At 38.6% G+C, this 27,268-nt stretch overlaps 2 protein-coding genes across 5 annotated transcripts in view; one reads left to right on the forward strand and one right to left on the reverse strand.

Annotated features, from left to right (window-relative positions):
* rspo4 (R-spondin 4) overlaps positions 1 to 25,295 on the forward strand; it is a 48,229-nt gene extending 22,934 nt beyond the window's left edge. The window contains 2 exon segments of the mRNA XM_042498450.2: positions 21,630 to 21,739; positions 21,741 to 25,295. Of these exon segments, the coding sequence (XP_042354384.2) occupies positions 21,630 to 21,739; positions 21,741 to 21,845 (215 nt within the window). The 3' untranslated portion in view covers positions 21,846 to 25,295.
* On the reverse strand, positions 1,340 to 27,163 carry LOC148190283 (uncharacterized). Of its 4 annotated transcripts, none has more exons than XM_088070271.1 (5): positions 26,994 to 27,163; positions 26,797 to 26,878; positions 24,446 to 24,503; positions 14,119 to 14,216; positions 1,340 to 2,108 (listed from the first exon to the last, which is right to left on the reverse strand). In XM_088070271.1, the coding sequence occupies exons 1-5, from the start codon at positions 27,029 to 27,031 to the stop codon at positions 2,049 to 2,051; spliced, it is 336 nt and encodes a 111-aa protein (XP_087926397.1). In that variant the 5' UTR covers positions 27,032 to 27,163; the 3' UTR covers positions 1,340 to 2,048. The 4 variants fall into 4 exon arrangements, 3 of the variants coding, with proteins under 3 accessions (XP_087926397.1, XP_087926401.1, XP_087926395.1); XM_088070275.1 differs by lacking the exon at positions 1,340 to 2,108 and adding an exon at positions 8,709 to 9,052 and having other exon boundaries at positions 26,994 to 27,159; XR_015775030.1 differs by lacking the exon at positions 1,340 to 2,108 and adding an exon at positions 9,111 to 11,871 and having other exon boundaries at positions 26,797 to 26,858; positions 26,994 to 27,121.
* Positions 27,164 to 27,268: the final 105 nt, after the last annotated feature.

The raw sequence follows: 27,268 nt of genomic DNA on the forward strand, positions 1-27,268 counted from the left end.
ATTTTATAAAGTCACTTTGGGGGTCATTTTGCATCTCTGGGTTTTTTTCAGTGTATCTCTTTGGGAGGTTGTTTTTTTGCTTCTCTCATGGGGTCATCTTGCATTTCTTTGGTAGTTGTTTTGTGTCTTTTTAGGGTCAGTTTACATCTGTCCGTGAATGTTTTGAATCTTTTTGGAGGCATTTTGTATTTCTCTGTGGTCATTTTGCGTCTCTGTGGTTCTTTTGCATCTCTTTAAGGTCATTTCGAGTGTCTTTGGCGTTGTTTTGCGTCTCCATGGTCGTTTAGCATCTCGTTATGGTCATTTTGCATCTCTATGGGTTCATTTTGCATCACCTGCTGGTCATTTTGTATCTCTTTGGGGTTGTTTTGCATCTTTTGTTGGTTGTTTTGCATCTCTTTGTAATTGCTTTGAATCTCTTTGGGGTTGTTTTGCATCTTTTTGAGGATTGAAAAAATGACTATTTTCAAGACTTCCTTGATTCCTATGATTTTTACTGTATCCGTGACTTTTCCAGGCATTCCATGTCTGTAGGAACCCTGCCAGTTGCAGTTATGTCTTTCTTATAAAAATCACTGATTGATGCTGCTGCATAATGACATTGTTGGATCGGCATATCGCACTGAGCTCCATCCACAAAGACGCATCAACAGATCCTCACAGAGGCTTTCTGTCCTGAGAACCAAAAAAAAAAAAATTCCAGATGGAAACAGAAGGGAATGAATTATGAAGATGAGGAGAGCGATAACAGACCTCTGCACTGTACGTCCACCTCGCTCGGCTCCCCATGGCTAAAAAAGGACTTGTATTTCTTTACGTTGGCTGCTCCGCGGCAAGATACCATCTTAAAACATCACACCACCTCAGCTCCATCAGAGGTTTACGCTTTTACACTACTTCCATCCAAGGATATCAAGCCTCTCATATTTGGTGTAACTCACATAGATAGGGGTAATCACGTCCAGGGCGTAATGCTCGTCATGTGTTCTGTGTTTGTGAGGGTCCAAATCTGAAAATAGACTCCAATGGCAAAGAAAAACTCTGAAAGCTTTGTGCTGTGGAAATGCTGTCAATACTAGTTAAAACTTGTATCGAAGAGAATAAAAACACAGACTATTTAGTCCATTACGCTAAGGCCCTCATCAGCAAGAGATCCACTGTACTGGAGACAGTGCCTGGATCTTGTTTTTAACTCTGCATTAAATTAATGATGAACTTCATGAAGATATTCCAAAACATTAAAAACCAAACTTGGCAGCGGTTTCTGCTTTCCCCTCCAAAACTAAGTTGTTGTTGTGACCTTTTTTTTATTGTTCCATATTTTATTTCTCTTACACAAACAGCACAAGAAGCTGTGAAACATTTTAACAGTGTGGAGGAATGTACAGAGTGGTTCTGTTAACTTTTTCCAAATTGGTGAGAAAGCCAACAGTAATTTCCTTTTTAAAGCTCTGCAAATATTGTCTTATGTTTAGTGTGTGTGTGTGTGTGTGTGTGTGTGTGCGTGCCTGTGTGTTTTCCACTTCTTCCACAATGGAAGGCATGTCATTTGAAGTAATTATCATTATCATTGTCAGATCGTATGTCCGGTGGCATTAGCAGAGGAAGAAATCTGATCCAGCAGAGTCTGGCGCAAGGATCGGCCCGTGGACCTAATAGCACACATCTGGGATAAAAGGGTGCTGTGGCATCTCCCTGACATTCCTCTGTTGTTCCAGATTAGACGGCTCTAGTCTTTTAATTCCCGCTCTCTTGTTGTCTTATTGTTTTCAGATGATGAGGAAGGACATGGGTCTCATCTCTTATCCACTCTCTCTCCTCTGGTTTTCTCTCTGTCTCTTCACCGACGGCAGCAAACTGACACGGGTTGACAGTGGACTTTGTTGTTTCTCCTCCTGGCAATTTAGCAACATCCAGCATAGACTGTTCAGATGTTATGCTGTCGGGGAATGTCTTGGAGACACAAATATATTTCCATGTGGATCCACATTATCTTATCAACAGCTTTTAACAAGCTGTTGCCCAGACAGAGAAACTGAGTCACAGGTTCAAGTCCGAGTCAAGAGTTCAGAGGTGAAGAGGCAGTAGTTGCAGGTGGTGCTGTCGTGCTGCAGAAATGCGTATTTTGTTTTTGATTAGAGTAGCATACGGTCAACTGGATTGTTGGTAGTTTGATTCATGGGCCAACAAAATTGAGGTGGGTCAAGTAAATGAGCAGCATTTATCTCTCTGGCATTCCCACCGATGAGCAAAAACCCCCACATATGTGCAGGTTTAACAGAAACTGAATATTACACAGTAAAAAAGTGACAATTTTATTATGGAACGAGGTCAGTTTTTTAGAGCTTTTGCGGCAGCAACCATTCACATTTGCCTATACCTTACATACACCATAGATACTCAACTTGCTTTGCTTGGGGGCAACTTTTGCAAAATACAAGGAAGCAAGGGGCCAGTCGCAGCATTCCCTTGATTGGAAGATGTTTCTAGGACTTTAGGACTTTTCCCTGATTTTAGGACATTTTTGGATTTTAGAACATGTCTAGGATTTTACATTGTTTCCAGGATTTTAGGACATTTGTAGAACTTTAGCACATTTCTAGGATTTAAGGAAATTTCTAGGATTTTAGGAAATTCACAGGATTTTTGGAAGGGCTGTACTGGCCAGTCGAATCGGATTTGACTGTTCAATGTGAATATGCGATGGTTCTTTATTTTCCCATATAAAGTTTTTAAATTTGAACAGGTTCAGAGGGACTTTATGTGTGACAGCAGGATTCACAGCATACAGTAAACAAGACAATGACAGATTGCAATGAACCAAAGCTAATGATGATGATGATGATTGGGCAGCCCAAATAGCCTATGGAGATAGATTAACAGATCGAAAGATATAACACAAAAAATATAAATAACATAACGTTCGATACAAAACTTTCAGAAGCCCAAAAGGTCCAACTACTATTGAGATGAAATGGCTGCGGGCTTATCGAGTCCAAAAAACCATCAATGATCGGCACAGACCATCCAGACCACCCTTACAAACATGTCTCTGTGTCGGATCACTACAGTCTCCCCTTACAGAAATGTTAAATAGAATGCATCAACTTAGTCCACATCCTTGAGCTCCCTGATGTTTTTCCCAAATCCTGCCAGAGCATTTTTGTCTCTTTCTTCTTTGTTAAAACAGAAGGACTGCAACGAATCAAAGAAACAAAACATTGTAAAAAATTAAGAACTGTCTCCTCAAGGACTTGATTTTACAGCATTTCAACTCACTGAATCACAAAGGCCAGGCGCCAGCTAGATGTTATTTTGTCTGAGGACATCTCACAGTGCTTAAAGTTGGCCAGGATGACACCGCAGTTCATTTGGGTTCAGCCCTAAAAATGCAGTTTGAATGGTAAAAATATGTCCAGCCATCATGGCAATATCAATGTCTAAAGTAAAAAAAACAGTCTTCCCCGTAAATCTGAGGGCATAGGCTTCAGCGGTATAACATCAGTAGGCTATAAGCTTTAAGTGGATGACTTAAACAAATTGGCCCTGGGAAACATACATCGAGCCGTTATATCTATGGATTCACACTGATGAGAAAATCAAACCTTTTAATAGGTTAATAGGACCTTAGGGACATAAGCTTCGTTCCAACCAAATAGTCCAGTTAAGTTCAGTTTGTTACATATCTGAAGTGTTATTTTTATGCTTCCATTATCAAATATTATGGACGGTACTGTTCAATGCCGTCCTGTTTTTTTTGTCACCAATGTCTTGAAGTACCTAATCCAATACTAGATGGTGGAGGTAGAAACACTGCAGTGTGTTGATTGGTCAATGGAGAATTGAGACTCTAGTTCGACAAGGACTCAGCGCAGAAATCAAAAACCTGCTGTTTTAAAATATTCCATCAAACGAGACAGAGACCATGAACAGCCTGTTCTTTTACGTTTTGAAAATGTCGCACAAACCTGTTTTGTGGATAATCAATGAGGTGCAGATGTTGCTTCACATCATCTGAGAAAAGGAAACACAGCGAGAATTTCATGGAGCAACAATGCAGCTGTTACCATCTGGTAACAACCCCGTCTACATGGAAGAGTACTGTCTGCTGGGCTAGGGCAGTATGTTATATTTCACACCTTCATACATCCCTGAAATTTTTAAAGTTAGGGAAAGTCATATTCTCAAACCTATTTTCCTTATTAAACTGAGAAATACAGCTGAACACCTTTTGAATTTGACTTCCTCTCGGTCACAGAAGACTGAAGAGGCCTAATAGCTTCATTAACCCATGATAAGCACACTTCATTTGAACTCAACAGAAACAAAATCAAACTCAAACTACTTTGATTACTCTTGCTAGTAATCTAGTTAGTAAGTCCACCTTTCCAACAATCACCAGCTCCAGTTTGATCAAAATAAATCCTTAATTCACCAAGTTAGATGTGAAAAATATGCCGCTATTCCCCATGGTCTCTCTCTGCTATTGCTGGCCACCGGTTGTCTACAGTCCTGTAATTTCTCCCTCCACCACTGTGTGTCTCGGTGTCTTTCAGTTCAGCTGCCTGTTTCACCAATAGAGAACGGAGAGCTCTGGTGGTGCATGCTGCGCATTACATACAATGAGTTTAATAGAGAGATGACCACCTGTATTTATAACATACCTTAAGGCTTTTTTAAATACCCTGATATACTGCAATACCGTGATACAGCCTAAGCTTAGTTGCAGACAAGGCCATGAGTACAGGACAGTAATTAATTGGCAACATGTATTGCCACTCTCACAGCCAGTGTGGAGGTCTGGATTATGTGCATTTAAATCAGCAAGGATTCAATGCCTAAAAATTTAGAAGGAAAAAAAGAAAGTATTTTGTGACTCTCTTTAGTTAAGTATCAGAGGATAAACAAAGCAGCTAAATCAGATAGGAGCCCAAAGCCTTTTTATCGAGTAGGGTTTCGTACACCGCAAATTACTTGGAGGTAAATTTAAGCAGCATAACTGGGAAAAAATAACTAATCATAAGCTGTATAATTACACATAGTCTGTCCACATGTTGGTAACTCAAACAGCCTTTTCTTGGGTTCGCTCTGAACATATATTTGTGAAATGACTTTTGCGGCAACAGACACATGTTTGGTGTTAGTGTGAAAGCTTATTAGTTGTATTTATGGTCATGATAATCTCCCACTGATTTACTTGTCTCCTTTTTGGTGAAAGAGAGCAGCAGCGTAGAGCTTATTTAATATATTAGGCATTTCCCCCTACTTTAAAATTGAAAGAAGCTCAAACATGTTTTATGATGCAGTGAAACACAAATGTAAACTGGAGGGAAACTGTGGTATCTAAGTCCAGCAGCAAGCATCTGTCTTGCATCTGTCTTACATAGGCTAAAACAACTGTGGCTGAACTCCCCTGTCAAATGTCCATCCTTCATTATTAGTCCATTAGTACCGCAGTGCATTGTTTTTTAAATCCTGCAAAATAGAAATGAATGGATATAAGTCAAAACTTAGGTCCCTCGTGGCTTGTTGCCCGGTCATTACTTTTGTACTTTGAATGCTGAACAAGAAAGCAAAACTTAATTCATACAAGTGATTCCTCTTGGGAGGAGAATACTGCAGCTGTACTTTAGTGTTTAATGCACTAAATGCAATAAAAATCAAGCACAGGCTCAGTACAGTCCCACAGCACACTCATAGTTCTGCACGCTACAGCTAGCTAGCCAAAAACTAGTTCAAAACACAATATGAGGCTGAAAATAACACATGGAACGGGGCTGTCCGGTGGGATACCAAAGTCTTTGAGTATCTGTTAAGTGCACAGCCACTGATATTCTACAGTACTAACAGGAAGTGACCCAAAATGTGCACTGACTTGCGAAATGTTAACAAATACAAGTCTACATTTATAAAATTTCCTTTCTTTTTGTAAGGACATCAATTAAACTGCAGCTTGTAAATCTGAGTTTGAATTTGCATTTTGAAGGCTCATGCACACCTTCATTATCTTGTAGACAGGTGCGCAGGAGATTAAATGTCCACAGGGAAAGGAGAAGAGAATTCAACACTCTGTCCTTTAACTTGCAATAAACTTTATTCAAGAAATAACACTTTTTTTTCTTTAGATGTGGTTTTCCCTGATAAAGGTTTTAGGACTGATATATTTCTAAAATAAGGTAAATTGTTAAAGGACAGTGTGTAAAACGTTTAAATTTAACAAAAAGCACATTAATCAATTGGCCATCTACAATACTTAAGTTAGTAACTGAGATGTTGAACAACACCAGACGTATGTTGGCACTGACAAGGAATGGTGCTGGGACCTCATATTTCCTCAGTTCCCTCTACAAGAGTAGTTCCCAGCCTGGGGGTTAGGATCCCCACAAGTGTTTGCAAAACTAATCTGAGGGTCTGCAAAAGGATCTATAAGAATGGGCGAAACATATTTTAGCTGCACAAACTACATCCTACATCCTTTCTGGATACTTGCATGTCTTTAAAACAGTCCCCGTGCCAAATCTGCCCCCCAGTTGGGTGCCAGAAGGTCCCTCAATCATTGTCTAATTCACAATGAAAATAAAGTGATTCACACTGGGAACTGTTTTTGTGCTTTTGGTATACATAAGGTGCAAAAATGCATAAAACAGCATCAAAATAGAGCTTGTTTATCAAAAAAAAAAAGTGCCAGCGGAGGATCCCCCTCAATTCCCGACAGTGGTCCTAACTAAGTCCCTAATGTCCTAAAATTCTAGAGACATTCGAAAGTCCTAGACACATCCTAAAATCCAAGACACATCCTAAAATCTGAGACACGTCCTAAGGTCCAAGAAAAGTCCTGAAATCCTAGAAATATGGGGCTGCTACTACTGGCCCTTGGCCTTCTGTCATTTTGCAAATGTGGCCCCCAAGAAAAGCAAGTTGAGTATTCCTGCTCTAAAAACTACATAAATCAAACAAATAAGAAGAAAATCATTCTTTGGCTAAACTGCTCACAACTCAGAGACGTATGAAACAGGTGTTTAGAGTGCCGGAGTTGACTTCACTTGGTTTTAATTGGTCAACCCCCCAAAAGGTTGGACACCAAGACACACAAAGGGATTTTTTTCCACAGAAGCTGCACGCCCTCTTACCTGCGATACCTGTCTATTGATTCTGGGGCCCTCATGTCAAAAAGATCTCCTCTACAGTTTACATTACAGCTTGCAGCCATGGCAGGACCAGATCACCTTCTCACTGCAATTCTTAGCAATATTTTTGGTTGATGTCCTGTTGGACCTGTGAGAGTGTGACTATGTCTTTGAACATGATGTGACGAGACTATGTTCAGATTTCCATCTAAATGTAGAGCACATTTTAACCAAAGTGTCAGAAAATGAAAATGCATGCACTTTCTCATGCTATGCTATGCTGCTATGCAAATTGCAAATATTGGGAATTGATTCTTTGAATAGAAGATGAACACCAGTCAAACCCAAAACGAAGGACAACAATAAATGTATAACATCAGAGAGCACACTGTACAATGAAACAATATTACAGCTATGTGAGGTGCTCTGGTAACTGCAGTGTTCATACAAAATAACCAAATAACAACACTGCACCCTCAAAAATTACAATAGAGAGGAATAAAGTTTCAGAAAATTAAAGAAATTACCATTTTTAAAGATAGTATTGACTACTGGACAGTTGGACTGTATTACATTGCATGGGAGGTTCTATCTGTAGGATGTTAGCCTGTCATGCATACACATTGTATAATTTGTTCACAAGAGAGTCTCCCACAGCTTTTCCAGTCTGTGATGTTAACAAGCGACACTTTCTGGAGCAGCTCCATTACACATGAATAGAGACCACGTGTGACTTTATCAGGGGCACATTTGGAGTGACACGGTGATATTATCCAGATCAATTTTTTATGGGGATATGATCTCACTTTCTGGTCGGGCACTCTTAGCACAACAAAATAATTCAGCTATTATTTAATTTATGCGTATAGGCACAAACAAAAGCATGGCCTGAGGCATTCTGCTGTGACCATGATGTTGTGATGTGTTCAAATCAGACTCTTTTTGCATGTCATTACCCGATGTTTCCCATCAATCTCACGACTGTTTTGCAGTATAATTTCAATGGAGGAGGGGAAATGTGTACTTTTGATAACTCAAATCAGTTCTGATGCGAGATTGAAAACATCTTCATCACTGCTGATAGTACTCAAATCTCTGTAATTAGCACGCTAGATTTAGGATCGGGTTTATCGGTCAGTGTATGAGTGATGATGTTATGAACTGAGAACCATCGTCTGTTCTCTTACCCTGACATCCAACAAATATTTCAACCCATAAGACGGCATGTCGTTTGTTTTTACCCTGTAATATGACCCGCAGTGGTGTTTCCTAAAATCGTACCAAAATTATAGAATAGCTTATATATTAACAATCACAGTTTTAAACACATGGTTAGTGTTGCGAAACAGGTGCAGTCCGGGACGTCCCAATCTGATCTACAACTCTGGGCCATAAAAGGTCCCGCCCAACAAAAACGTAAATATGGGATGTAATAAATTTCTTGTACAAAATACTAATGTATTCACACTGCGGAGAACAGTCTCCTGAAATCACACCAGATTTTATACATCGCTGCATGTAAGTGCTGCTGAATCATCCGTTTGATCCACACTGGCTTCAGCTGTTAATGGCATTACTGTCCTCAGAACCAGCTGTACTACCAGCTGCTGCAAGGACAAAATGTCTTTACCAGGCTGAGTAACCTCAGAATACAGTGGATAAAAAGCAGGCTTTATTTTATTAACCCAGCCTTGATATGGTCATACTGACACTTAAAAAGTGAAACTGAAGATTAATTGTTTAATATATTGTTATTCGAACATTTACAGTCAAATATTTGTGTGATCTGAACAGATACCTGTGGACATTCACTTCAATCAGCATATTTCTTAAATGAAAGATCTGATATATTTTTGGAACGTCAAAAAAAAGTACTTTAAAATGCTGCTGGTGTGGATTGCATTGTTTGATGTGTCTGTGGATCACTGTGGACAGAGACAAGGTATTTCTTTGACTTCTGAACAGACAGGAATGGTGGAAAATTCGAGCTGTGTGCCTGTAGTGTTTCCAACAGCCCAAACACAAAATTTTACCTCTAAGCATGCTGTGCTGCTTATCCCTGCATTAGTCTGCCTGGCTAAAACCACACAGTTGTGTATGTTGTGGAAAGTTTAAATTTTCACTGACAAAGTCTAAAAGTGACCGATGGCAACAGTTGAGATATTGTTACATTTGAATGTGATGTGTGTAAAATGAATGGTTCTATAAAATCGGAGTTTAAGGCTCAACATTCAATAAAGATGGATGTTTCAGTATCTGTGGGGTCGGTGGAGATGGGCCAGTCTGGCTCAGATTTCCAAGGCTAGTCCACCACTAAGAACAGATGTGCATCAGATAAAGTGGGCACTTCTGGCAGCGAGGGAACTAAATTATCTCTCATTGAATTCAGACATGTGGAGCTAAATATTCAACAGTTGGTACACAAAACATCTGAGCACTGGAGTGAGTTCATTTGACTTACAGTGTGTTCTCAGACAGAGAATTATGCTAATGTCCCAAACCTCTGTAATGCTTCTTACCGCTTCACAGACAGTGCAGATAAGTTCCATCTTTAGGTTTATAAACTTTAATTTTGACTCTGTTTGAAATGCATTAACCTTACCAAAGTTTGGCTTTGTTTTTATAACACCTTTTCATGTGTCACACAGCTGAGGATCATCAGGACGTGTTACTGTCAGAATTAATAAAATCATAATGAATTCTTTTCTGATGTCTTTAGGGATACACGATTAGCTTTTGTATTATGACACGAGGCCAGGGGCCAGTCACAGCAGCCCCATAAATGTTTCTAGGGTTTCAGGACATTTCCAGGATTTTAGGACATTTCCAGGATTTAAAGATGTTTATAGTATTAAAGGACGTTTCTAAGGCAAAAGGACGTTTTTAGGATATTAAGAAATTTCTAGGATTTCATGACAATTAAAATATTAAGGACCTTTCTAGGACTTAAGGAAGTTTTCAGGATTTTAGGACTTTAGGACATTTCAGGCACCAGGAAGACACCAGGCACCCTATCAAGGGGCAGATTTGTAACCTTTTTAGAAATCCCACTTCAAAAGACTGTAATATAAAGGGTCATAGAAACATAGATAGGAAGATGTTAGGTACATCAATTTTCCAACTCAATATTTCTGTCATATACATTAAGGGCAGAAGGGAAAAAAAGTAATATTCTTAATATATGGCACTGGATTATATTGCAAAGAGCAATCTTATATCCACAATTCAGTCTGACAAATCCTGCCTGATAGACAAGGAGTTGCTTTAGATTTTATGGTTTCAGACACTGCTACTTCAACATACAGTCTGTAGCTACTATGCTAAACTCAGTGGCCCTCTCATCCAGCAACACATGGATCTGGGTAGAGCTTACAGGGTACCGTAACACAACACAGACAGCCATCTAAAGTACATTTTCCCGAGTATCATATGTATTAAGTTAACGCATAGCGATCCCGGTGCAGACATAGCCTCGGGGCAACTAAAACTCTGGACAACAGGTATTCATTAGAGAACAAGGAGCTCGCTGCACACTAACTTTTTTTCTCACTTTTACGCCTTGAATGTCCTCAATGTATTTTGGAGGCAGGCCTGAGTGAAAGCAAATAACGAGATTTTTTTTCTCCCTTTCCCTTTAGAGTTTTGGGCAGAGATGAGAAAAGTATGTTTCTAGGTGGATTCCAGGCATTTTCATAAGGTTTCGTGTTAGTGTGACTGATTCAATTTGGCTGGATTCAGTCCCTTTCAATGTACTTTTATAAAATCTTTATCAGATCATCAAGAATTTAGAGCCCCGGTATGCTCCACAGGTGGTCCTTGTATACACTGTTTTGAAGTACTGAATGTATCAAAGATGCCTCAGCGGTCTGCTTTTATAATTATTTTACAACTCACAGGCATCTTTTGTCCTGAGAGGATCATTCTGCACGACACCTCCCTCAGCTGGTATCTGTTTCAGCTACCCTGTGATCCCTGAGAACCTCAGTAGGACTTATTTGACTCGCTCTTAAAATTAAATGAGGACAGGTGTACTTTTTACAGTAATTAGAGAGATCTGCTCCTACTGCACCTGCTGTGACGCTATTACACAAGCCTCTGGTGTCTTTTGATTCACAGCATGAGAGAACGTCTGAGTTGGTAAACATTTGCGTGCTGTCAGGTATGATGTCACATTACAGCATTGCTGGATGTTGACATTCCTGCTAGTGTGTATGTGTGTGTTATATTTGTGGTACACACACAGCACGCCATAACTTAATTATGGAATATTTCCATCTATGGGATTAAAAGGAAAAATGTTTCCACTACGTTCTGGGTGAGAAGAAATGGGGAAGTTTTGATTAAATATCAGGCGTTCAGCTTGAAACACAATGTTGGCATCATACAGCCAAAGTAAGAAAATACCAAACCTATAAATCACAATACAGACAATACAGACAATACAGACAATATACACACAATATACACACAAAAAAAGCCACAAAAAACCACAATACAAATATAGGTTAATGTTTAAGTTCTACATTTTTAGCCAGTCAAAAGTGCCTTGTAGTTTAATTGAAGAAACAAAAACAAAAACAAAAACAACAACACAGGAAACAAGCAAAAATGGATCTTAAAAAATAGAATAAGTATAAACCATAAAATTGTGAGAGTGAGACACTACATAAAAGCCAGACTAAAGAGATGTCCATTTCCCCTCAGATTCTCCAGCAGGCTGTTCCAGTGTTTTGGAGCGTAATGGCTAAAAGCAGAATCACCAAATGTTTTAGTTCTACTTTGTAAAACAGCAAAAAACATGTCTTGACTCTTGAAATGGCGATGTCAGTTACACAGACCACATATCTCAACAACTACTGGATAGACTGTTGTGATATTTTGTACAGACATCCATGGTCCAAAGAAGAGAAAGCCCTCTGATTTTCAAGACTGTTTCTCTGGTGAACTTAGCAGGTCAAAGATTTCATTTAACCTGTGTAATATCTCAGCAACTAGTTGACTGTCACATAAAAAACACAATAAAAATCATGGTCCCAAGAGGATTAATTCTTTTGAATTTGGTGAAACTCTGCATTTTTTTCTTTAGTGCCAACAAAAGGGTTCAAATTTAGGGTTTTGAGTGAAATTTATCAAGATCTACTTGCTGGATTGTCACAACATTTTTCTCCAGACATTTATGTCCCCCGCCTGATGAACTGTATTGTTATCATTCATTTTAAGAATGACCAGTTCATTGATATATGCTGTGCAATGGATGTCAATACAAAAAAAATATTATAACATGTTTTATATATATATATATATATATATATTAAAATAATAAAAATATATTCAACATATTAACATCGTTTTTGTGAGCATGTCAGCATGCTCACATTAGCCTTTAGCTCATACCACTGCCATGCCATTGTCAAGTCAAGTCAAAGCTCATTATTACCTGATATCACAAAGTATGGTACTGCCATAGCCGAAGAATCTTGTCTGGTTTGCTTAAAAACACTAAATGACTCTCAACATTGGTAAAACTGACATATAAAACCAGTTGCTGGATGTTTGTTTTGGGTTTTTTTCACACCAACTGCAACGTGGTGCAGATTTTTCTGATCTGGATTCAACCTCCAAATGTCAAATTTAGGGGTTGTTTGTTTAACCTCTCAGCTTCTGTTGCTCTGCTGTACCATGTATTTACCTGCGTACATGTGAGGGTGCATGTTTGTCTGTGACCCAACAGTTGGTTTTACTGTTCTAAGTCAGTGTGTGTGTGCGTGTGTGCATGCGTGCGTGCGTGCGTGCGTGCGTACATGTTGGCCCACATAGCTCTATGCCGTTTATAACTTTATGTGGATTTATCACCCGTTATGCTGATGTACAGTACTTTTTACCTCACCACAACATGTGGTTCTGAGTGTACCTCTTTGTTGTGCAAGGAGTCAGTAAAGGCTCAGGAGGATAAAACCAGCATTTTTGAAAAATCCTTTCGCTTTTAGTCTAGTATATTTTATCCCTCTGAGACTTTGCCACATCTCAGTCAGTTATTATTTTAATTTAAAGGGTCAGTCATTCATATCACGAAAAACACAGTTCTCACTTAACCTTAATGGTAATGAGGTATACAGAATACAATGTAAACAGGCTGGATTATGTCTGTGGTGGTCAAAGCATGGGAAAAATCGAAAAAGTCAACAAGTCTTCATAACTAAATAACTGAATAGGTTGTTTGTCGTCACCTTCCAAAAATAAACTCTAAAATAAACTCATATGACCTCATTGTTAAGATCACATAAAGCAGTGATACTCAACATAAGGCCCAAAGCTAAATGGGACCCCCAGTAAGGTTCCGATTCTAGAAACATCCTGAAATTAGAGAAATATCCTTAAATCCTTGAAACATTCCAAAATCCTAGCAACGTCCTGTAACCTTAGAAATGTCTCAACGTCACAGAAATGTTACTAAATCTGAGAAACGTCCTAAAATTCTAGAAAAATCCTATACTTTTTTCTTTTTCTGATCCAGGACATAAATCCACACCAAATTCATCGACTACAACAAACAAACCATACAACAAGACAATATTAATCACAAATCAGCTTTAAAATCATACAAAATATACTTTTTACCAGAATCATCATCATCATCCAATCTCTTTATAAAAGAGATACTCGAAGGAGCTGCACTACAAAATGTCCTAAAATCCTAGAAACATCTTCAAATCCCAGAAACATGCTAAAATCTTAGAAATGTCCTCAAGTCCTACAAGAACGTCCTAAAATTTTGGAAAAACATCCTAAAGTCCTAGAAACATCCTAAAGTCCTAGAAAAGTTCTAAAATCTGAGACACATCTTTTTCTCTACTTTGAATATTTATAGGAAACAGGATGGAAACTTTGCTGACCGAAGTAATTTGGTGGCAGAGATTGGCCGATTTTAGTGAACTAACATAACTTTACATATTACGTTCATAAAATCTAAATTAAAGGATCAATTACTCACTTTAATGAGAGCTTTCAGGAGTGGCCCCGTCATCTGGAAGTTGCACAGTTGTGTGGGTTCATAATTCAGTTTCCTGTTTTTTACTGATGATTCAAAACCTGTGGAGAAAAAAGAAATTATGAATTAAATTCACTGGAAGACATTAAGTGCTGATTTGTGTTTATTAATTCCTGTAATAGGCTGCAGTTTTAAACTTAAAAAAATTATGCAAACAGTACTGGCTTTTGTGTCAGTTTTGTTTTGTATCAAATATACCATCCTACATAACTCTATGTGACATTTAAATAAAGTACTGCATGCAATGAAATTCCATTCATCACAAAAACAACCAAACCTGCCCGCAAACTGGAATTTACTGGTCAGTTTTAAAGCCGAGACATTCAACAGAAGCGTTTGAAACATCCTGACGTTTTGGCGTTGGTGTATTCAGGTCAAAAGAATACTGGCAACACATGAGAGAAGAGTCTGGTGTCTGTTTTCATTGTTTAACAGAGAAGTTGACCGTCGGAACAATCCCCCCAAAAAACTGAGATTATCCACTGACGTTTGTGATGTGGTCAAACATTTAATGCTTTTGTTTTAGAGGATAAGTGGAATTCAATAGAATATCCACAAAACAACATTTGCATTCTTGTGTGTGTTCATGCATGATGAGTGAATATACATTTGTGTGTGTGTGTGTGTGTGTGTGTGTGTGTGTGTGTGTGTGTGTGTGTGTGTGTGTGTGTGTGTGTGTATGTGTGTGTGTGTGTGTGTGTGTGTGTGTGTGTGTATGTATGTGTGTGTGTGTGTGTGTGTGTGTGGTTAGGTTGTTATGTGATGAGCAGTTTTCCAGTGCGATGCTGGATTCAGTTAAGATGGCTAAAGGGTAATTCACTCTCATGACATACCGGCTACATCCCATTTGGTTAACTGTCTCCATTTCCGTGTGTGTGTGTGTGTGTGTGTGTGTGTGTGTGTGTGTGCGCATGTGCGTGCGTGCGTGCGTACGTGCATGCATGAGTTAGTGGAAGAGAGAGAGACACCTACTGTAACAGAAAGAGGAGTTAGGAGGTGAGTGTGGTTGCATGTAAAGATATTGTGTTTGTTCAAATATCCCATTCTAAAAACTCTCCTATGTAGAATCTCCGTCCGCACACACCAGAGTTTCAGGACAGACACCAAACAATCCGGACCAACAAAATCATCTCACAACTAAAATGAAATTATTTTAAAAGTTAGAATAAAAACACCAAATCGCAAAGTTATCATGCAGAATAGCATGCTGGCTATTGCATACTGCAAAATCTGAGCGGATGCAGTATAACATCCTGGTACTTTTGCCGTAACACATTAAACATACTATGAATTGGGAAACAGTGAATCTTCTTCTGACACACGATATAGTATGGTATGGGATTTTCAAAGTATCCATTACATAATAACGTACAAATGCAACATGTCTGTGGTTTTCACAGATGTATAATGTAAACATTTTTTCAGGCGATATAAAAAAATGTATTTGTTTTTTCGATCTCAAATTCTTATTATGCATTTCTCACTATATTGTAAGAGCTGCGATTCTTTCACAATCCTTTTATGACAAAGTGAAGTATGTCCACTCAGTCTGTGCGCTGTCAGCAGTTTTCTTAATTTTCTATGAGTCATTTCTGCCACCGTGCTTTCTCCGTTTGGGGTCAAACAGAATTTGAAATAACTTTGTGATTTTGTGGTTTTATTGCAGTTTTTGAAATGAATTCATTTTAAATGTGAGATGATTTTGTTGGGCCGGATTGTTTGGTGTCTGTCCTGAAACCCTGGTGTGTGTGGACAGAGCAAAAGAAAACATGAGAGTTTTTAGACCCTCTTTGAACTGGAGAAGCATGTAATCATGTAAATGATGTGAAAACAGGCATAAACACCATTTTTTTTAACAATAACACACTAACATCAAGATAACCAAAAGCTAAGAGGCAGAAATGTGTTTTGAGCCGATAGTGGAGGCACGGTAATTAAAAAGGAAGCACGAGAAGCTTTACAGTCGAGCAGCAACAGCTTCCCCTTTCCCCTTCCTAGACCACTTGAAGAGCCAACCACCTCAGGTCAGACAACCTAAGAGATGCGAGGGAGACTTAAAAGCGTTAAAAGATCTGAGATATATGGAGCGTCTAACCCCAAAAGAGCCTTAAAAACAAACCGTAACACCCTAAAATCGGTTCTATGCACAAGAGGCCAGTGAGGAGGCCAGCACAGGGATGATACGGTCTTTATTCTCTGGTGCCAGTAGGAGGCCGAGCAGCAGCACGCTGGACCAGTTGGACCAGCTGCAGACAGTAAAGGCTGGATAAAACCTACAGGAGCTAAAGGGGTCAAGGTGGCAGGAAATTAGTGGGATGATCAGGATAATTTGCAGTTATGCCACCACTCAATTACACAGTCAGAAGGTTCTTTTGCTCTTTGTTGTTTTTCTGTGGGAAAAGGATTTTGATGTTTCACAGCCACACAGCCAGCTTCTTTATACACATTTTTACCAATAAATGTCCATGACTTTTAAATGAATTAAGAACAGGATAAAAACTGAATATCTAAAAGTAAATAAGAGACTGTTCATTTTTATGAGAGGGGACGGGGTGGTGCAAAAAGGGGGACGCATCTCAAATGTATTTTTAAGCACTGTGGAGGGACCTATGTTTTTGTTAAAAAAATATTTCGCCTTAGGGAAGTGGCAGACAACTTTAACTGTATTTTTCAATCATTTTTATCATTTTACCCTCATTTTTTGGTTTTGTTTTTTTAAGAAAACATGCCATGTTTTTAAAAAATGTTGGTGCTTTTTTGTTTTCCTTTAAAAAGAAATCATCAGAAAATCATCATCATCTGAGCAGCTAGAAAACAAAGGAAAAACGTGGATAAAGTTAGGTTAGGCTAGCTAGAGTTTGCTCCTCAAACATTTTCCTCTGGTCACGTTGTCAAACAGGTCTACTGTCAGTGTTCTGGCACAAAATGGATCATCAATTTCTTTATAAATTCTTGCCCTTTTTTCATTAAAACTTTTGGTGATTTTTTTTCCCGATTTTTGGTATTTTTTATTTATTTTTGGTGATTTTTTTTCTCTAAAGATTTCTGTAGATTTTGTGTTTCTTTTAAATTTTTTGATGATTTTTTAAGAAAACATGCCTTCCAAACCTGCAGCCCGTGGGATTGGAAAGCATCTTTCCTTAAAAAAAAATCACTACAATGACACCATTTATGATAGCCCCTCACGCTTCCTCAGCATTACTTCATTGAAACTTTCACGGTTAAATCGTGTAAACGCAAATGTCCAGACAGAGAGAAAATAGAGTCATTTCAGGACAGCCTGTCTTAATTCCCAATCATCAGCGCAGCGTCCAAAATCAAAGCCATTGTGACAGCATTGCTAATGAAGGACAGATTACAGGAATGAGGGGATGGCAGAGGAGGAAAGGAGGGAAGGAGCTCATGGAGACAGAGTTGGAAAAGGAGAGGAAGAGCTGATTGATTTAAGGAAGAGGATGAGGAGAGGAGACAGGAGGGGATTTAAAAACCCAATCTCTGAAGATGGGCTCTCATTACTAATGAAGGGCAGATGACAGCGGGGCATTACAGCGTGGCACCGCAGTCTTCCTATAACTGAGGGGGAGAAAAGAGACGGCCTGATGTAAACACACGGAGCCGAACCGCTCTCCTCATCACTTTGGCCTCTGACACAAGAGATAAACAACAAAATATCATTCAAGGCAACGTGTGAGAAGCAATCTGCAGCCGACCTCCAGCGTGGAATTAAGTTTTCACTGCTACACCAGCGGCTAAGATGTCATGCGAGCATCTGGCTCGAGCTCAAAACGTTGTCAGTGTGAGACTCGTGTGTAGGTTTGTGGGTGGAAACTGGGAACTCCAGCGCTGCCTGCTGAAATGCAAGTGATGTGCCTTCGAGCAGCACTTTCAACAACACCCCAACTTGACTGTGGTAGTAGTTCAGACTGATGGATGTAAGCTAATGTGTTCAACATCATGAAAGTACCATCAGTACTGTCTTTATCTCTTAAAAAATTTGTGTACATATGCTTTGGATAAAAAAGGAGAGGAAGAGAGCCAAACAAAGGAAACCATTTTGTTTCTGAATCATTTGTGTTTTCCAAGATTACTTATAGCAGTGGTACTCAAAAACTGTTTCACACTGAATTGTTTTAACTTTAAGTATACATAAGGTGTCAGAGTGCATAAAACACCATCAAAACAGAGCTTGTTTATCAAAAAAGTACCAGTGGAGGTTCCCCCGTACCTCCGACAGAGGTCCTGACAATGTCCCTCATGACCTAACATCTTAAAATCCTAGAAAAGTACTTAAGTCCTAGAAACTTTCTAAAAATCTTTGAAATATCCTTAAAATCATAAAAACATGCTAAAATCCGAGAAATGTCCGGAAATCCTATAAACATGAATCACGCCGCTGCGACTTTTTGTTTTGACCCAGCAAGAATACTTGTGATGGAGAGGACTATAAAACGGAGTACATTTTAAAAAAAAACCCAGCAGAGTTTGACATGAAGAAAGAGGAAGAGAAGTTATAAGAAAAGCAAAAGCAAACAGCAATGTTTCCGTGATGAAGAGCTATTGTGACCGCAGGAATTTTGACTGTTGTCTTTCAGGGGACGACTGTGGTGTTCTGAGAGCGGAGGTCAGGGTGGATGTTCAGGACAAAAACTGTGACTGAATTGGGAGAGCATGTTTGTTTCCTGTTTTTCACTAACAGTCAATTACTGTTTACTTGCACAAAATATTCTGCTATTTTTTTCTTTTTTTCTGGAAAATAAGGAGGGGAGGGAGAGACAATTTGTCCAGACATAAAACTCAAAGTAGCTGCGTTAACATGAACAAAATATACCGGTTTTTGCCCTTATTCAGAAAGACAACGGGCCTCAATCACTAACAGTGCATACATACAAATCTGTGATTAAACTATGCACATGAATGTTTGGGTAGAAACCCAGGATTCATCAATATTTTCTTGCACTTATTATTATTATTATTATTTCATTTTCACCAATTACTGTCATAATTAAAATAGTCCACATTGAAAACAGTGTCCCAGTCCTACATTGTCAGTAGTGTCAGCAAAAACACGTTGATGCATATTTCCAATCCGTCATTGTCATAATTAGCTTGTTTACTATATTACGTGAATGTTGTTACAAAACAACATCCTGCTGAATCCCAATCAAACTCTATATGGAAAAAAAGACACTGATAGTCTAATATTCATATTAACGGGCCAAATCTGATACATGTGACATAATTCTGATTTGGGTACAGCCCTCAGCAGATGAACCAAAAAGCTAATTAGAGGTAAAGTTTTAGGCTGTCTTCTTTTCTTCTTTCCTTCCTGCCCTTCTGCCTGCATTTATTTTCACTCTCTGATGTCCAACCAACCTCTAAATCAACCTCAGTTCTGTATATTACAGAAAATTATTCCACTTTTAAATCAGAGCCAAAAATACTGAAGCTCTCTTCTTCATCGCTGAACATCAAAACCACATTTTCTATCCAGGCTAAACCCTGCCGTAATAGCACCAGACAGCTATATGAGATATACGGATAAGTCTGAATCCGATATGTCAGGATACATTGTGAAATATCAGAATACTCATTCAATGAGCTCTAACCCACTAAAGTTTTAGATAAGAACTCCTGAAGCTTTTAAAAATGACATAAAATCTGATCTATCCGAGTGTCTGCAAGAGAGAACACATCAGATCTGTAAAAAGCTTTCTCTCTTTCTGTAAACTCGAGGCCAAAATTCCCCTCTGAAAGCAGCGATTCATCACAGAGAATATTTCACTGACGCCTGTCAGATCTGGACTCCGCACAGAGCTTCAACCGGCCGAATGCAGCGTATCAGTTCACATTATACGTCACAGTAACTATCAAACACCTGAACAACATTTTACAGTGCATGAAAAAAATATTTAGCCACCTTTTTAGCAACAGCTTTTCTGCAGTTTTGCACATTTTTCACAATCTTTTGATGAAATATGAACTCTTGATGGAGGGAGTCAGAGGAACTGACACCAACATTTCTTTTGTTCAGTGCAGCCAAACATGTAATCATGTGATGTGCAAAGTAAGGTGCAGACCAGCTGTGTGAATTCTCAGGTCTGCTGTTGCACAATAAAGCACACACATTTCTGTTAGAACAATTCGAGACAGTTTTATGGGGATTTAAGGCCTATAAGGTGAACTCTGATCCAGTGTAGCACTGTGTGAGGCACATGGGTCCCTTAATGCATGTCTATTTTTTCTGGCTTTGAAAGTTTTCGCAACCTGAACACTTATTCTGCCTCCAAACCTCTGCATGAAAAAAGAGGATACACTTAAACTCTCTGTTAAATGAGAGTTGGAGATTTTTTTCGATGTACACTTGAACAGAAATTAAAAAACTTTTTGCTAATCAGTATACACTAGTGATACACTAGTGATACACTATATATATCAAGTCCCTTGAAATAATGTTTACTACTTAGCTGCCTCAGGTCAACAGTTGGATGCTGGCATTAGCAGGACAATAAAACAGGTACCGCAGCGCCTTTAAGCGTGAGGATTCATTCACTGAGCAGGAAACAAACTAACAGCTCTCCAGTTCATATATTTCTAAAATTTGCAAGTCGCACTGGTGCTCCGTTTACGTCTTCAGTCTGATCTCGAGCGCACAGCTGATAGCTACTGGGTTTGCTTACATGAAGTAACAGAAGTACAAATTTAATGGATTATGTGCTGATGGAGAGCTCTGGTGTTATGTGATGCTATGTGATAGTTGAAACACTTGCTTCAGTAATCCTGTCCGGTCTAGTTTTTGGCTTCATATCAAACCATTTCGAAAATGTTCACACCAGCCCAACCCTTACTTCAACACTGGACACTGTTCCCACAAATAATTCCCAAATTTTATCATTCATTTTAAAAAAGGAAACTATGGACAATAACTGCAGAATCATTAGTTTATATTTCCTTATAAAAAAGTAATTCTTAATTCCCATGATTTAGTAAAGTGAATTCATGTAGATGTAGGACAAACTAAATCTGGTTAAAAGATTTACTGACTCTATTTCATTTTGTACTTAGAGGCTGCTTCATTGAGTCAATGAGAGGCTGTTGAAAAATGACATAACGTTCAACATTCAACCAAACCACTTAGTCGATGTTTACTGAGCAGCTGAAGGACTAAGTGAAAGTCGTAGCTAATAACACAGGGATATATACAGAGAAGTGTCTCACTCAGTCAGGCTTATTCATATAGAAATGAAACTAAAAGAGGGCGACAGCAGCATTATTCTGCTTATTCTACACGAGCACTTGAGGTGAGGCTGTTTATAAATGATAAAACAAAGTATGCAGTCGGGCAACTGTAACCAAATACAGATGTGTGACGAGCACAAGCCTGACAACATAAACTGTGGACTGAAACACAAATATTTGTACTATTTACCGTTTTAACTTTGTTTTTCATCCGTCAGAAAGAAGAAAGAATAAAAAAGGAGGACTTGGAAGGAAGAGGGAGAGAAAACGACAATGGCTGCTGGCCAACGACAACGCTGGCAACTCGGCCAACGGAACAACAGACGGCGCCGGAGAGCACGAGGATCCCCAAGGATGAGACGGCCGCACAGCTCACCACCGCACCTGACACATGTTGGAATATCAGTCAGCTGACGTCAGCAGGAGCTTTGTAATCTGAGAGACAACTCATTGTTTATTTTGTTTCCAATCAGACTGTGCAATCTTTATTAAAACGCGCTGCCATTCATTACAATCTTGTTTACAGGGAAAATAAACAAATAAGTCGATATTATGACTAAGAAATTCTTACAATGTGATGCATGTGACCAATGAGTCAAATTTCCCCACCCAAGAAATGTTGGCAGTTGCCAATAAAACAACTGTCCCTTCATGAATAAATCCAGCATTTATCTAGAACAGTGATACTGAATTTACGGCTCGCAAGCCAAATCTGGCCCCCGACAGGATGCCGGGTGGTCCCCTAAACATTTTCTAACGCACAATAAAAATAATATGATTCAACTATTTGTGTACTTTTAGTATAAATATGGTGCCAGAGTGCTTAAAACAGCATTGAAAAAGGGCTTGTTTATCAAAAAAAGTGCCAGTGGAGGATCCACTGCAACCCCCAACAGAGGTCTTAGCTAAGCACCTAATGCTCTAAAATATTAGAAACGTCCTTAAGAACACAGAAGAGAATGGACAGGATTACCGAAAAGAAATTTCCTACAATAATAGAAATATTTTAAAATCCTAGAAACATCCTACAATACTAGAAATGTCCTCAGATCCTCGAGATGTCTGAAAATCCTACAAACATGTCAAATCTGATAAATGTCCTAAAATCTTAGAAACGTCCCCAAGTCCTAGAAATGTCCTACAATCCTAAAAATGTCCTGAAATCCTGGGAACGTCATAAAAACCAAGAAATGTCTAAAGATCCTAGGAAGGCCCTAAAATTTGATAAATTTCTTACAATCCTTGAAATGTCCTAAAATCCTAGAATCATCCTAAAATTTGATCCGTAAAATCCGTAAAATGCCTTAAAATCCTAGACACGTGTATGGTGCTGCTGCGACTGGCCCCCTCCATCATTTGACAAAAATGGCCCCTATGAGCAAAGCTAGGAGAGTATCCCCGATCAGAAAGATATGCTTTCTATGCTCCAGAACAACATGCTCCTCTCTCAAGCTTTCATTAACATTTCCCCTTTTTCCTCCCTGCAACAAGTCGCCTCTCACAGGATTTCAGAACGGGACCTCCCATATGCAAGATCTGGAAACAAAACAAACAAGAACAAGCAAAAAGTACAGAAAAGCGCACGCCTGCTGGCTGCAGCATTTTCTCTCAATAAGAGACCAATTTCAAAAAAATGCTGCTCTTACAACTCACTTAGACACAAAAACATCAGAAAATAGGGACCAGGCTGAAAAATACCAGTTCTCCTTTAAAAGCTCTAGCAAACATGTGGAGTGCATTTCTTTTTCATAAAGCCTTTGCAAAGCTGATTTTTCTCAAAAGTTTGAAACCTGCATTGTTTACATCTATGTTTACAAACAGCCTTCATCTTCACCGTCTTTGTCGGTGTGTTTATGTGTTTTCTGACCAGTTACCACCACCTGTTGATCAGTGGAATATTGATCAACCATTGGTGGGAGTGTTTCTCACACACCCACATGCACAAGTAGGAATGCGCCGATAAAAAAAAACAAAACTCTGTGACATTAATTATGGTCAGAACAAGGGATGAGGGATCGAAACCCGGTTCTATTGAGGACCCCCTTCCACTTTTTTCAAAACCCCAAAATCCATATTGTTTGAGCTTATAAATACTGCTGTCGTGTCCCACAGGTCCTATAACTTAACATTAGATCTCATGTCAGGTCATTTAAATCCCCAAACATCGTAAGAAGTCATGTCAGTTAAAATTAGTGATCCAATGTTGAAATCAAAGTTGAAATCAGCAGGATAAGAGCTAGTTAGCTAAATGAATGAGGTTACATAAGGCTTCATTGTGACGTGTTTAAGGTCGGCTCACTTCAAATGTAACATCAAGAAAAATCAAATATAGGTTTTGGCAAGAAACTTTAATAATACGGCTGTTTGGGTGAGAAATGTGTTTTCCCAGCAAAATAAAATGGATGGGAGAGATGGAAAAACAATGTTTTTCATTTACTGCTGCTGATATATTGTTGCTATTTTCAGTTTAATGTTACGATGAAGATGTCTTGTTACATCAGCCATGTTTACTGAGGGCTAGAAAGGTTTTGTCTGTTCAGCAACAGTCACTTGTTAGGCAAAAAAAGGAAAACCAGTTCTGTTTAAAACGTTATGTCGCCTTGTCTTTCCACTGAATAACAGAAAAGTATCGACAGCGGTATCGAGGCTCAGATCGTAAAAAGAGCCTCAATAATGGTATCAATATCAATAAAAATCAACCTGTAATTCACCAAACCTGACAGTCTCACTTTAATGCACACAGTTTCTGTTCGAGACCTAAACCTCTTAATTTCTTTGACCTGCAGCAGCTTTAATCTGAACAGTGTAACTCATTAAGTTATCAAAAAAGTGTGTAAGCTTCAGTAATTCTGCAGAGTCACGACCTGTGTGTTGTCACCTGCAGACAACTATTAAGTGGGCAAAGTAAAGTGTTTTACAGTATATGATAATCCAAAATCTATTATTAAATTAAAGATGACGATAAGCCTCTATCTTCTATTGCGCAGTTAGTGAACGAACAGATGCTCAATGTGTAATTTTGGTGATATGTTACCTGCTGTGTCCTGTGAGTCGTTTCCAAATTTAGAGAGGTCTGGGCAGAGATGTAAACTCTGAAAAAAGAGAGAAAGCTCAATAAAATAAGAAAGTCATCATTCTAAATATAGAAAAGTTTGTCGATGGCTTTTGAATTTAAAAAAAAAAGACAAAAGTGTTGGATATTGTGTATCACAAGCATTTGTTGTTGCATTTGTCAGAAAAAAGAAGGAATTCCCAAACTGTAAAAATTGTTACCAAGACATTTAACTTCACATTTTACCTTTAAATCACATTTTAAGTACTTAGTTGACATGTTTATCAATATACACGTGCTGTATATATGAAGGGAGGCGGCTGAGACAATATATGCATTAAAAGTGGTATAAAGTAACTCAGCAGCTTTATTATCTGCCTGTCTTATCAGATATTGCACAAGAGAAGCTGCAGTAAAGTGTAGCGTCACTAAAATTGTTTGAAACTCTTTCTTTTTTCAGAGCTGATAAAACGTTTCCTGTCTGTTCATTGGCTAGCTTCTGTCAGTTGTCTATTTATCAATATTTCTATGACTAAATGGAATTTTATTCCATAACATGAATGTATGTTTAAAATAATGTATATTTTGATGCTGCAGACATATTTCATTTGCATAGTTTTACCAACTGCTAACCTATAACTATTTGCAGACTTGTGTTCAGTGCAGAAGTTTTGCCGTCTTTTAAATGCTTGAATTCCTAACATGGTATACATGTGACATTAAGATTGTGGATTTGACAGCAGAGGAGTAAAATATTTCCTCCTTCTATTGATTTGTGTCATTGTGCTTTTTACTCTGCCTGGATTATTAAAAAAAGATGTATAAATAATCATTTTGAGGTATCTTAATTTAAAAAACATTGTCTCAACTGCATTTTTATGTAAATCACAGTATTATAAGGTAAAACAGGGGAAACACAGATTAAAATATTACAGAAATATTGTTAAACCTCATTAGCCTCCTGTAAAATCCACATAAAACGCCTATCCGAGACCAGCTGATTCTGTTCAGTTTTAATACATGTACATACATGGTCTTATTTGAAAGGTAAAATGTGTTTTTCCCCAACTGTCATAATCACTTTAGCTGCTTCTGTCATTGAGTTATATTAGTTTAAACACACTAAAACAAGAAAATATTACATTATATACAGAAAATATTCAGGTATTTTTAAAAAAAATTTTTAATAACATAACATGCCATCAAGTTTTAGTAGGCCTACAGGTTTGTGAAACAAAATTTTGTGATTTTTCCAAAAGTGTTAGAAAAAATTTAATTTTCCGAAACTATTTCAGGATTAGAAATTCCTATATGCAAATTCCATTACTTTTTTCAGCTTCACCTGACCGTGCAAATCCTGACTCCAGTAGCCTGCCCACATTAAAGTATTAGAGTACTCAAATGGCACACTCACAAAAACGTCTAACTTAACCCACTATGGTACGCATTATGATGCCAGTTGGTAAAAAATTAAAAAATATATTTATATAAAAGTCTTCAATGTTTCATTTTTGTCATAAATAAATCTAAGTAGACATAATTTTAAAATATATATATTTTTCAGTATAAACTTTTGGGTAAGTTACCTCAAAGCAACACCATACCTAATAAGAAAAGAGGGCTAGTGTTTACCTTCAAGCAACATTATACCACAGTGAAACAGTCCAAGAATTACATGTGGCATATTTCAGCAAACTTTAAGATTCAAAATTAAACTTTACTCATTTGTTATTTTGATTTTTTTTAAATTTTTTAATAAAGGTGACTCAGTATCGCCCCCAGAAAGTCATGTTACAGTATAAACAGCGCTCTTAGTTTCCATAGGGCCCTGGCTCCTTAATAAATCACTGCGACATATCTGAGGATGTATTGTCTGAGCGTAAAAAAAGCCAAAAATGCGTATGTTACCAAGCGGCAGCAGCACCGCAGAGGGTTATCAATACAACTTTTAATGTGTCACAGCAGAAATCAATTTGTGATTAATTCGTAAACTGTCTTAAATCAGCAGATAACGTCAAAGTTGACATAATAAAACTGGTCAAACTGCCTGTCCTTATCACCTGGGTTAGCTGAGTCCCGAAGAACCGTCAATCAACAACCGTCCCCGGAGTCCGGAGCCGCTCTGCGCCCGTTCAGCCCAACGTCTGCCCGGTTAGCATTAAGCTAACACAGCCGGCGGCTAACATCTGACACGGAGCCGTTTAACGGTCTCGACAAACTCACCCCGACACCGTAACTGCTCTACTCTGCCGTTAAACCGTTAATAACCGTTGGGGAACGTGGTGCTAACGGTTAGCCCCGACACTGTGAGGGTGTGTGCGGGGGAAACTCACCGACTGGCCCCCGGTGGAGGCAGCACACCCGGCGGCCGTGACAGCAGCGCGAGGAGACGACCCTGAGCGGAGAGATACGCTGCTATTTTAAATATAACAAAATATATAAAACGCCTGTTAACACGTGGTAGGTCGTTGACTCCCAGTACTCCCAGTACTCCCAGTGCTCTTCCCAGCTTTAGTTTAGTCCTTCATACCGAGCGGCAGCCGGGTCCTCCTCCAGGTGCTCCGCCATGTTGTTTCTTCAGCAGCCACCAACGGACGAAACAAACATTTTACCGATGGGGGTCGGTCATTGTAGTTTTTATACAACGCCACTAAATCCCGCACCAGTGATACTCAATTTACGGCCCGCGGGCCAATTCTGGCCCATTTGAAAGAGTGCCAGGTGGCCCACCAATCCATTTTCAAATTAAAAATAAAAATTACAAGACTACTACAAGGAATCGTTTTTGTACTTTTAGTGTACATA

Source organism: Plectropomus leopardus, chromosome 2, assembly GCF_026936395.1.
Source record: "Plectropomus leopardus strain MGB_pleo_1.0 chromosome 2, ASM2693639v1, whole genome shotgun sequence".
In the NCBI taxonomy this organism is placed as follows: domain Eukaryota; kingdom Metazoa; phylum Chordata; class Actinopteri; order Perciformes; family Serranidae; genus Plectropomus; species Plectropomus leopardus.